Below are 12,905 nucleotides of genomic sequence, written 5' to 3'. Positions count from 1 at the left end.
TAGAAAGAGCCCTTCTTCTAATTTGTTGTAAACCTGTTCAGTAGTTTCGAAGTTCTCAAAGGAAGAAAATACAGATATCTAGGGAAGCGGATCTTTCGCAGGTACCCACGGATCCGAAGTCTACCTGGAAGAAGAAAAAACTCATACATCATACCCCTGCAGCACACGGCCAAAGGCCATGGACCGCATGGGGCTGGGTACATGCAGAGGGGTTAGCCACAGGGCTAGCTAGCTGCAGGCCAGGCCTTACAAGCCACTGCCGCCCACGGCCGAAGGTAGTTGTGTTAACTTATGGTAATTGTATATTACTTTAAGTTTAAAAAAATGAAATTCACTGAAAACAAAGGTTAGAGGGAAATTATAGTTAAGTTTAAGTTTTACCCATAGAAAACCATAGAAGTTGAGCAGTTATAGTTATACTTATAGTTATAAGTATCTGAAGAAACTATAACTCGTGCTGTTAAGTAACCTTTAGCAGTTGTGCCCAATAGAGGCGGCCCTTTTAATTCAGAACCTGGGGCAATTAAATAATGAAAAAACACAAAGGTTACAGCAAGGAGTTCAACAAAGAAAACAAATCCAACACAAAACAGGTAACCACAAGAGGAATTTATCAAAGTAGTAGAAATTATAAAACGAATTGTTCTAAAAACATAAAACAGTACAAAAATGAACTGTTTGTGCTGATCTAATGCAAAAACAACAGTTGATGGACAGAATGCAGAACAATGTCATACATTCACCCCAGTACAGAGGTCTGGGCCTAAATCCATCATTTTTTTGCTCACCATGCCATTCCAGTTTGAACCCAGCCATATGCAAATCAGTCTGGACCCTTTGCCTCATGGGAACAGTCCAGCCCGAACTGCCGAGCCAGTTCCTCCCTGGACTGGAAACAAGCATCCTAGGACCGGTTTCGGGGTTTCACCCCTCTTCAGCAAGGATAGCTTGATTCCAGTGGCATGTAGAGCACGGGACTCACGTCTGAGCATATCCGTCCCACTCGGGGTGACAAATGCAAAACAACAGTTGATGGACAGAATGCAGAACAATATCATGTAACACTAGACACAAAAACAAGACCGTGTAAATGAAAATGGTCCCAATGCCAAAGGGTTTCCAACTAAAATCAAATTTGCCTGCATTATAGCAAGAGCAAAATGCAATCAATTCTTTATCCCAATTTTCTAGAGGTGCGTCGACTACGTTTCGACCCTTGTGAATTATTGGGTCATCATCAGGACAGGGAAGCACTTTTAGAGCAACCATTGGATAAACAATCTGAAAACAAGAAATATAGACATTTTCATGAGTGGGCACCATTCAAAGTTTTTTTTCCAATAAATAGTGATGAGGAGGTTTTTTCCAATGAATAGTGATGAGACGAAGGCCAAGTGCTCACATAAAAGACATAAATGAATTTACTTTTGCAGCTAAACACCTCCACACCCTCATCACCAAAGTAAATATCCACGATAGATCTAAATTAGCGACTAAGTCTTATGGAAAGTCAACTCGAGAAAGTAATGCTGGAAAATCAACAAAATCCTAATGAACCTCAAAATTCAGCCAGAGGATGCTCATCACCCACACCACTCCCCTTCCTGCATCACCCGATGACCCCTTCAGCTGTCTAAAACACAGCTGAATAGCTGGCTCACAGTACCTCTCAACAACCAAGCTCACAGGCCAAAACAATCAAGCCCAAGAAAGTACCACAATGAGGTGACAGGGATAGCCAAAACTAATCACCTGATGCAATAATAACAAATGTAAAAAAAAGATTCAGGTGATCACTTGTATTGGGAGGAACATCTTAACACCTAAAAAAATGGCAAGACCACCAGCACCCCACACTAATATCCCCAGGGCACTCAGAAGCACAACAGCAGCAGAAATATCAACTGTTGTCCCATAAACTGTAGATATGCATCCAAACATGCAACTGAACTGCCATCCTCAACCATGACATCGATATTGCATTCATCACAGACACTTGGCTTAATGAATACTTGTTCCTTGACCTACTAGTCCCTCCTGGGTTCTCAATCATCCCAAAAAAAAAAAGACAGAGAGGATCGCCAAAGCAGAGGCTTAGCCATAATCCATAAGAATACCATCACTATGGCATAAACAGTCACCTTCACCTACAGCACATTTGAATATCTAAGCACTACTATAATGATGAAAAACAATAAAATAACGAAATGCCACCTCCTCTACCACCTACCTGGCAATGCTCTCTCCTTCGGTGAACACCTATCAGACCTGGCAACTCCTTGCTTACTCTCCAATGCCAAAAACATAATCCTAGGTGACTTCAATCTCTATTGAAATGATAAGAAAAACACACTAATCCAATCCTTAAATGAACTCTTACTCAGTAATTACTCAGCAATAACCTTACCCAATACTGCAAAGAACTAACCCATACCAGAGGCTCAATCCTTGATGCCATTATAGACCAGGACGAAGTGATAACCATTGATAACATCCTCCCAGTCGACTGGTCAGTTCACCACATCATTCTGTTCCACATGAACCAAGCAGAACCAAAAACTATTCATACTAAGAAAACCCTCTAGTGGACTAGAAACATAAGCCGGATTCCCTTGGCTGCTCTGAAAGTAAGAATATTACTACTTCACCCGACGACGGATAACTCGCAGCCCACTTTAACTCAATGATGTCAGCTGTCCTAGAACAAGTAGCCCATCTGAAACTACAATGGGTTAAAGACACTACCTCGAGGTTCTAGTTTTACAAAGTACTCACATTGAAAGAAGGCAACTAAGACCTGCAGAAAGACTCTGGCGAACAAATTTATCCTTAACCCATCTCCATCAGCTCAGAGCAGAATGCAGGAAATATAAAAAAAATCACATCATGAAAGAAAAGGCAGCCTTCTTCCGCAGCCCTGTAGACAACGCAAAATAAAACGACTGAAATATCTTTTTAATATCATTAAACAATAGATCTCCAAACCACCCAAAAAAACACATAGGTCTCCAAAGAACTCAGTGACAAATTTTCAAAATACGCTGATGATAAAATCATGATGATCAAGTCCTCTCTAGACTGCCACATTTAAGCATCCACTGGAATCGCACCCCCATAACAGATGATGAAAACTCCCCCACTCTCTCCTCGGACTACTAAGCAGTGATCGCCCTTCCTGAGATCAATGGGTGCAACCAAATCCCAGATCCTGCACAACTTCCAGAATCTGGAAAGTATTCAAACACACTAAGGGCATTTCTAAGTTAATTGCGAATTCAAAACCATCCTCCCACCTCACAGACTTCCCCAGAAAAAGATCTTAATCATGTTATTGCCCCCCTCTGGAAGATGATAATAAACAGCTCACTAAGTACTAGGGTTATGCCAGACTGCCTAAAATAAGGCAAAGTCACTCCACTGCTTAAAAATAACAAAAAAAACAGGATCAGACCTTGATGACTTCAACAACTTTAGGCCCGTCTCCAACCTTCCCTTAATGACAAAAATTCTTGAGAAATGTTTCCTATACCAACTCAACCAACACATCGACACTAACAATTTCCTTGAATTACACCAATCAAGCTTTAGAAAGGGATGTAGCACCCAAATAACTTTACTGAATACAGTTGTTGGTATACACAAATCTCTGGATGCTGGACAATGCTGCCTGCTCCTCCTCCTAGACCTATTATCGGCCTTCGACGCGGTCGACCACACGCTTCTTCCAAACACCCTCAAACAACGGATTGGAGCCAACAGCTTTGTTGCAATGGTTCACATAATTTCTTCATAACCACTCTCAACAGATAAAAATAAACAACTTGACTTCAGCTACCACTGCTATAACCAGAGGTGTTCCCCAAGGCTCAGTCTTCTCACCTACACTCTTCAATATCTAAATGGAGCCTCTCTCCATCATGCTCAAACAAACATCCCGTACCATCTCTATGCAGACATCCAGCTCTACCTGGAAATATCGTCTCTAGATGGCGTATGCCGACTAAATGATACGCTCATAGAAATCCAAAACTGGCCATCACACAACCACCTGAAACTCAACCAAGAAAAGCCGGAAATTCTTCTTCTCTCCAACAACGGACAGACACCCCAGATCTAAGAGTGGCTAAAGCTAATCAATTCTCTAAACTGCAATCTAACCTTGGCTGGTCCGCCAAATCACTGAGAATCACACTGAACCCAAGCCTGAACATGAGCTCACACAAAGAATACAGCGAGGAGTGTCTTCAACCAACAAAACTCCTTGATAAAATCATGTGTGCTACACACCCTGAACACAGAAGCAAGACAAAGATTTGTTATAAAAGTTGAAGCAGAACTTCCACACTAACGTGCAGTGAGCATGCTCCAGCCTCACACTTCCACTACTTTGGATTCCTGTATCTGTCCCCACCAAGTTCCACAGGACTCGGAGGTTTCGGACATAAAAAGGTGCTGTGCATAAAAGTAGTATGTTCCAATATACACATAAAAATTGATCGCACCTGCTGTGGGCCCATATCAGATGCACACACATGATGTGCCTGTTATCGAGTGAGCAAAGCTGCTTTTAACAGCCATGCTGTACCAACACGTTGCTAAACGGAGACAACCAATATATAGTATGTTGATATTTCGTAACCTCCTTACGTAATCTTGCCAAAAATCACTCATCGCTGCAGTGCAAGTCACAAAGTGCTTAATATTTCTTCCACAAACATTTCGTCTTAGGAGTTTCAAAATGCTAACATTATGTACACACAGTTCAGTCAACTGACCTCAATCCTATCCTGTTGAATTGCTGCGGTTTCAGTTCTGGGAGCCACACACAGATATTACAATCCTGACCAGCAGCACCCCCAGTTCTACAACCAACCAAATATTCCCTGAAGCACCCTAAAACTGGCCTGTACCTCCACTCACGCCAAGCAGATTTTGACTCTGTAGTGTGGGTCTCTTCTCTAAGGACACAGAGAGGGCTCATGCAAGGGTTCTCGCACTCAATACATGTCAGCTTTTAGACTTTGCTTACCTGGACTGTGGAAAGTGGTGCAGCACATCCCACAGACTCTGGCTTGAGATAAATTCCTCCTGCAATCTGGAGCCCTCCTCTAACTGTAGTGCAATGCGGACCTGAAAAAGAAAAGGGTAGGGAGGCACTAAGCAGAGATATAAGACCATGAAAAAGGGGCGAAGGTCATATATAGAGAAGGGAGAAAGAGAGGGGATACAGAGCATTACATTAGTAGAACAGCTGAATGGTTACATTCCAGACCTTACTCACTTGTCTATCTTTGATCAACACCGTTCATACTTCTAAATCAGTACTAGCCCTGAATGTCTATAGTCACAAATATCGTACCTACACCTCCACAGACAAAACATCCCCAGTGCTTAATTTGAGCCGGTGGTTTCCGGTGCTCAGGACCGGCACTTAATTGTCAGCACCGGGGCTTGGGACAGCCTGCCACAAGGTGGCACTGTCTTGTAAATTTAGAGAGGACTACAACTACAGTTAATTATTAATGCTATAGTCATTAAAAATGACTATTACCTACCGCCTAAGCCATTCTTATAGCTATGGGGGCCTTAAATAGTCCGACATGTCACACTTGTAGGAGTGTGATGATCAGTAGTTGTGTTGTTACTATCATTGGTAGCATGGCAGGGGCATTGTGTGGTGGAAGCTGCAGTGGCCTCCTGACGAGAACCCTGGCACTTATTCTTTTTTACAAATCAAGCACTGAACATCCCACCACAACCCTATGTCACCACCTTCCTCCTAATGCCCTTCCTCATTCTCGCACCTCAGCATTCACATTCTCAACTCTGTTCTCCTGAGAACTGCCACCAAACACAGCATCTTCCCCTTCTCAGCCTGCCACTTACAACCTAAAGATAGTGGGTATACTGGTGGTATGCTAAGATACACAAAATCCATTTCCGTGCAAAGACCAACCCCCAGAACCACATGTGCTTCATAGCTATCTGAATGAAACCAGAACAGCCTTCACCTGTACAACATTTTAATTTATGATGTTTGTATAGTACATTAGCTGCCTGATCCAGGCTTTCCAGCAATGAAAGGCAGACTGACAAAATGTGGAGGCACTTGTGAATTAAAAAAATAAAACAGGATTTCATTTTTTCCTAAATTAGACTTCATCTGTGATGGGATGGAACAGAGATGATAAGGAAGTGAGCTCCAAGGTCTGGAGGCTAAATAAGAGAAAAATAAAACTTCTTGTCTTATTTTAGGAACTCTGGGTATAGAGGCTAACTTTCGGTTTAAAGATCTTAGTGCTCTAGAGGGGATTTGTGGTTTAACCAAATGCCTGAAATAGAGTGTCTTGCAGAGATTGAAAAGCAAAGCAAATTCAATTCAATGCAATTCAATTCAACTGCTAACCAAAGGAGTCAGGCAAGGTGACCAGAAACAAATGCTCTCTTGCTATTGTGGAGCAGTAGTCATGCAACTGCATTTTGGATGATCCCCAGATAGACTATATTTCCAAAATCCAACCATGATGTGATTTTTGCCGGCATCACTGATTTCTGTTTGAGAGGGAGAAGGGATCCACAGACTTTTTCTTAAATTTCTTAACAGGCCAAAGCAGTATACTAATAACTTTTGGATGTGGGGTTCGAAGGAAAGCAGGTAATCAAACCACGCCCCAAAATTCTTTATTGAAGCCTTTGACAAAGGGCCTAAGGTGGAAGGCCACCAAGCCAGTGTCCAATATTGTGAGTTGGTCCCTACCCTCAAAACCTCTGTTTTCCCTCACATTTAGCTTGAGGCAGCATCCATCCTGTGAGAAGTTGGCCTGGTATATGCTGCTCACTAATTCTAGTGATCACCTTGTACCATGCCAAACAACCCTTATGGTGGTGGTTGAAGTCAACCTTGATAGACCAGCTATCCTAGTGGTAGCGTGGACAGTGCAGTCTGCAGGCTAAACTCTTGAGGGCATGTGAAGCCAGCTGTTTTACCATATGTAACCTCCTTGAATACCAAATGAAAGGACACCACACAGATATATATTCAAAATATATATGTATTTATTTACTAAAAGTATCCCCTATACTCTTTATGAGCACAGAAGCACATTCGTTTAAAACAAGGCAGTGTTTAAATATAGAAAAGTTGCACAATTATGGATGGGCCAGGTGGCCAGCTAAACCATACACTAAAATAGTGGTAGAAGAACCACAAATAGAAAGGAAAGAAGGCCTAGGGCCTTGGGAATCGCTGGGACGACAAGGAGCTAACTGTAGTTAGTGACCAGGAGGCCCACAGGATGCGTGTGCAGTGTTAAAAGTTACACGCGTGCACCTATTGATTTCAATGGGTGTGTAAAAGTCACAAAGTTAAAGGAAAAGGAGTCTTCCGGATGGACCAGAACCTAACAACTTGAAACCTAGACACTAGAGATGTTTCTCTACCCAGGAGCACCGGAGTGCCAGCGTTACCTCACCCACAGGAAGCGAGTGCATAGGGGTCAAAGTGCGTCGGGTTTCGTCGTGCAGGTCTATGGAGCCTGAGGATGATGAAGATGCTGCAGGCGGCCGGGCAGGAAGAGTTCTGGTGGATCCAAGGATGGATCTGAAGAGTAGACGACCTGCAAGCAGAGGGGACAATGTTCAAAGTCACTAGCCAGTGACCGGCGTGGCACCAGGAAGGAACCAGGCGATGTCGGGTGCATACAGGTGAAGAAAAGAAGCTGGTCTCTGCAGCCACGTGAAAGTGAAGAGGTCGACGACGTCCAGGAGTCACTCACGAGCTGTCCCACGAAGGCTCTAGCTGATGGCGATGTCGGCTTCTTGATCGGAGCAAACAGGCCTTGGCTAATGCAAGCCACGCAGGAATCGAGGAAAGCTTGGTGCTCTGGCCAGCAAGGTCAGAGGGGCTGCTCCTTTTCACAGGAGCAAGGGCCAGTCTGGAGCAACCAGACCAGCAGTGTTAGTTGTAGTTTTCATCGCCAAGATGGCCACTAGCCAACGGGCCAGTAACCGGGATGACGCGTCGAGTGGCAAAAAGCAAAAGGGCCCTACGCAGATCTCGTGGATGCTGGAGGGCTGGTCTTTGGTGCAAATGCTGCTCGGTGTTGGGGCTTCTCAGGACCCAAAGCACAGCGTTGAGGATGCATCAGGTGCTGCGCAGTCAGCTTGTCGTGGACGTTCCAAGATGGCCGGTCCCACGTCTCTCGGTGCCTCCACGGGTCTCTTCTTTGCAGGGACTGTGGATCTGGCTCAGAGATGTCTGGAAGTCTGGGTCTTGTCGGGCTCTGGGCTCGGTCTCCGGCGGGAGGCAGCGGCAAAGCAGTCGTTGAGTTGCTGGATGGTGCCTGTATTCACAGGGTGGTCACTCCTTGGCCACAAGGGAGATTCTATTCAGTCTTCTGTGCAGCAGAACGTCGAAGTCCAGTAGTTCTTCTTTTTAAAGTCGAGTTTCAGGATGATCTGAAGTCTTGGGACACAGCTCCTACTCTTATTCCAAATCTAGGGGCCGGATTACCTACTAGGTCCCTCCTCTGGGTGGGACCAGGAAGGGGGGCGGTTACACCCCCTTTCCTTTGTCCAGTTTCGCGCCAGGACTGGGGCTGGGGGAGCCCCAGCTCCGGTTTGAACTGGCATATGCACAGGGACACCTTGTGTGCCCGAGGCATGTCTCAATCTATTCAGCCCTCCCTAACCCACTACACAAAATCCTGTCTGGGGTGGTGCAAGCACCTCCCAAGCTTGAAGGATTCCCAGCAGCAGGAGGGCAGACTTGTGTCTGTGGTGGCAGCATCCATTTTGTGATGCTGAGGCTCTGTCTAACTTTACCCGGGTTTCAGGTTAGGTACATGTTGTGTCCCTCTAGAAGGGTGGAATGCTACCCCCGTCGCCAGAATTGGCGGGGGGGGGGTAGTATTCCAAATCGTATGACACCTTACTCGACATGTTTTGATAAAGCCAAACCAGAGTTAGCATTTGACCGCGAGGTACATAATGCACTTAAGAGTATATGGTATGGCAATATCATGAAACAGCTAAAGGACGTTGTTCCGAAAGCTGCAGACAGGCTCAGCTCATGCCAGAGCACCATCACACATGAAACCAAGCACTCTGCCTCCAGGATTGTTAAGGCCTGCCATAGGAGTGACAGATAGGTTACCATGTGTCCATATATGTTAGATATAGATATACTATATCTAAGTAAGAGGTGATTACACCAACTTACCCCAGCTGAGTGATCAGCCAGTTGTGTCAAATAGTGAGGCCAGGCCAGGGGTGGCATAATACATGCTGCAGCCCCTGGTAGGCCTTGGATACACCTATGCCCTGGGTACCTGGGGTACACTGTTACAGGGTCCAATAAGGTGAACCAGTTCCAATTGGTAATGCACCTAGCGTGCATTGGCATTAATTTAGGGAGAGAGCAGCAGGGCTGTGGGTCTGATTAGCAGGCCCACAGCCACACTAAGTCATAAAACCAGTGAAGCAAAAGCAAAGATTTGTGGTGACCATAGGATAGCAGACCCTACTCTCCTACACATCCATCCATCCAATCTGCTACCAATGACAGTTTCTCAGCTGGCTGGAGTTCGTACCTTGGTCTGGAGATGAAAAGACAACTAGCTGAGTGTCATCTGCATAAGAGACAAGTGTGAAGTCGAAAATGTTTAATAATGTCTGGCAATGGATGCATAAACATTAAAAAGTGTAGGACTCAAAGATGAGCTGTGTGGAACTCCACATGCCATATCAGAGTAGTAGGGCTTCTCAAAAACAGAATCCTCTGAGAAGCGAAGAGAACCAATTAAATGCCAGTCCTATAATTTCACAGTCATAAAGCCTAACTAGAAGTGTATCATAAGAAACAGTGTCAAAGGCAGCACTTAGTTCCACCAAGATGATTACATCTGTGCCACCTTAATCGAAGGTGGCTCTCAATTCTTCTACACAGCTAGTAAGGCAGATTCTGTACTGTGGCAAGGCCAGAAGCCTGACTGAAAGGAATGGAGTAAATTCTCTTCAAGATACTTTGCCAGCTATCAATTAATATGTTTCTCCAGAATCTCAGCTGGTAGAGGAAGGGCTAAGATAGGTTGATAATTCTGAAGGCATGCTGGATCTAAAGATTTTTTTTACTGTATGCGTCCACTTATCAGGGATTTTAGCTGAAGTTATGGAAGAGTTCAACCGATGTCTTAATACTGGATAAAGGACCAGTGAGGCTTTCCTGATGATAGGAGGAGGGGAGGGCCCTAAAGGGGAACTAGACTTTACTGAATTGACTAATGAATCCAAATTCTCTGCTTCAACATATTTGAAGGTAAACAGACCATGGTCCTTAATCTTAAGAGTCTGTATCAGGCTTCTCCAATACGTTGCTTGTGAGCTACTGGTGGCTCTCCACCTACCTGTAAGTAGCTTTCCTGTGTGCATCCAAACGTACGAAATTGTACATTTTTGGTTGGTTCAATTAATCTATGTTAACAAAAATTTAAAAGCGTGTTTTCAAGACAAAAATTTGTGTATTTTGAAACTTCATTATCTCCTAAATAGATTTAAAGCTGCTATTTCATTGATAAATCAGGTGGCGCTGGGAAGACTTATTAGTAATATTAATACCTTGGTGCTTGGTGCATAGTAGCTACGGCTCTTATGTCTTACCTATGAAGAGGCATTCCAAATTGATAAAGGCTTCATACATTACTGCCCAAAACCCTGCCTGATGCACAGATATTAGTAGCTTGGGATGACTTTCACTGTATACAAGTAGCTCTTATGACTGAAACGGTGAGAGACCCCCTGTTCTGTATAAACTTGAGGCATAGATACCCAAAACTTTCTTTGAAAAGAAATGGACAATTTCATTGCAGCGGGCTTTAATTAGAATCGCCCCCGGAATTTTCACAGCTGGATGTAACATACTGAAAGAAATTATTTTACACAGTTAGTGGCTTTCTCAATTCTGGTTGCAGAGTGGTTGGGCTCGCATTTTGCATATGGTATGACTTAATAGTTTTTATGTAACATTTTGTCAATAAGTCCATAATTCTTTTACCATTTTCTTTCTAGCACTTTGCATTGCTTTTTAAAACATGAAGATGCAAGTCGAACCAGGGGTATCGTATTTGGATGATGTAATAGCCATCTTAGGTAACGGAACCAACTTATAAAGGGCTCCCAGGATCCACTTGTTACATTGAAGTGAGCTTCTGAAACAAAATCCGGCTTTGTGGATAGTTCTCAAAACACAAACTCTGAATCATTAAGCCCAGCATCTGTTCATAATTGTCAAAACATCGCTGAAGCCTTGATGGCTCTGTCTACCCTCAAACAACAAAGCTTTTAAGTAAATAAGGGAATTTGTGAAACTCAGTGTTCAAACACACAAACAAAGATTGCGGGTCACATGACCTGCAGCTACTCTTAACCCTCCATATATAGGCTCACCCCCCCCTTTAAAAAAAAATATTTGTATTTAGTTTTTATTGCGAAACAAAACATCAAACAAAGCATGAATACACAATACACAGTGGATATCCATCCATAGCAGCATAGTAAGACAATTAGAAGGGCAAAATGTCGTCAGCCGGTGGGGCTGTGGCCAAGTTCGAATAGCCTGGGCGCAAAAGGGATGCAGGGTCTTGTTCACAACGCTCGTGGGTACCAGTAGTAAGGCAAACAGTACATCATTCAATGCTCATTCCTCGGCCTTTCTGGGGGGGGGGGGGGGGGGATTCCCCATTTCCTTCTTCGCCCTCCCACGTCTAGATCGTAGTACTCAATCCATGGTGCCCATATTTTCCGAAATTTCCGCGGGCAACCCCTAGCCTTGTAGGTTACTTGTTCCACCACCATATACAAATGAAGACTTGCCCTCCATTCATTCAGAGTAGGTACTTGCGGGCCCCCCAATATTTAGCTATGTCCCATTTGGCTACCACCAACTCCAGGTTGGCCAGGATGAGTTTGCGTCGTGGGATATCCACCTCCGTAGGAATTCCCAGAAGAAGAAACTTTGGTTCCAGCTCCAGTTGGATTCCTAATATATTATTGAGCTCTGCCACAATCGTTCCCCAGTACGTTCGGACTGTATTACATTCCCAAAGGGTGTGTATAAATGTTCCACTTTCCGTGTGACATCTAAGACAATCTGGATTCGGAGCTCTCCCTATTTTATGTAATCTTGCCCTGTCAAAATAGGCTTGGTTCAGTATTTTGTATTGGATGAGGCGCAACCGTAGTTTAATTGCCACCTCACGTGGATGCAAGAGTGCCGCTTCCCAGTCAAGATCGTCCATGAGCCCAGTGGTTCTTTCCCATTTAGCTCAGAGGGGACCTAATTTGTCCGGCATGTTATTAAGTAACGTTTTATAGGTATATGAAATAGCTTTAGCTCGGATCTCCTCCTGTAGGAGTCGACCCTCTAACGGGGCATATTCCGGTATTGTCCTTCTATCCAGCCCTTCTGCCACCCATGCATACTTCAGACGGAGGTAGGCATACACCTGAGTGTCATGGAGCTGATAATTGACTTGGAGTGAGCGAAAGGAGGCCAATACCCCTTTCTCCAAGAAATACCCCACTTTGGAGATACTAACTAGGTCCCATTGTCAAAAACCCCTGAACTTTCTGATCTCTGATAATCTATTCCCCTCCCATACAGGTGTGTCTCTGGTTGGTTTTTGGTCCCAGTTCATCAGCCGCTCAGCGCTTTTCCACGCCTCCAGCGTCCTCTGGGTTGTCTGTAATAATCAGCTACTTCCCTTACCTCCGTAGAGATAGTGCAGGTGTGTATTCTCCCTGAACTGTAGTCTTTCCAGCCTATACGTCGGGAGGTCCCCAGAACGCGTGAATCCATTCATTGATTACAATGAGATGAGATGCTTTATAGTATGCCCTAATGTCCGGAA

The 12,905-nt window shown here is 44.3% G+C and overlaps 1 protein-coding gene across 1 annotated transcript in view; it reads right to left on the bottom strand.

Moving 5' to 3' along the window:
* Nucleotides 1–12,905, bottom strand: part of ASPSCR1 (ASPSCR1 tether for SLC2A4, UBX domain containing) — an 837,953-nt gene that overhangs the window by 692,484 nt on the left and 132,564 nt on the right. Inside the window, exon 4 of the mRNA XM_085617557.1 lies at nucleotides 5,030–5,130. Within this exon, the coding sequence (XP_085473683.1) occupies nucleotides 5,030–5,130 (101 nt within the window). The remainder of the gene's footprint in view (nucleotides 1–5,029; nucleotides 5,131–12,905) is intronic.

The sequence above is a fragment of the Triturus cristatus genome, chromosome 7 (genome assembly GCF_964204655.1).
Source record: "Triturus cristatus chromosome 7, aTriCri1.1, whole genome shotgun sequence".
Taxonomy (NCBI): Eukaryota; Metazoa; Chordata; class Amphibia; order Caudata; family Salamandridae; genus Triturus; species Triturus cristatus.
This window is presented reverse-complemented; position numbering and strand designations above follow the sequence as displayed.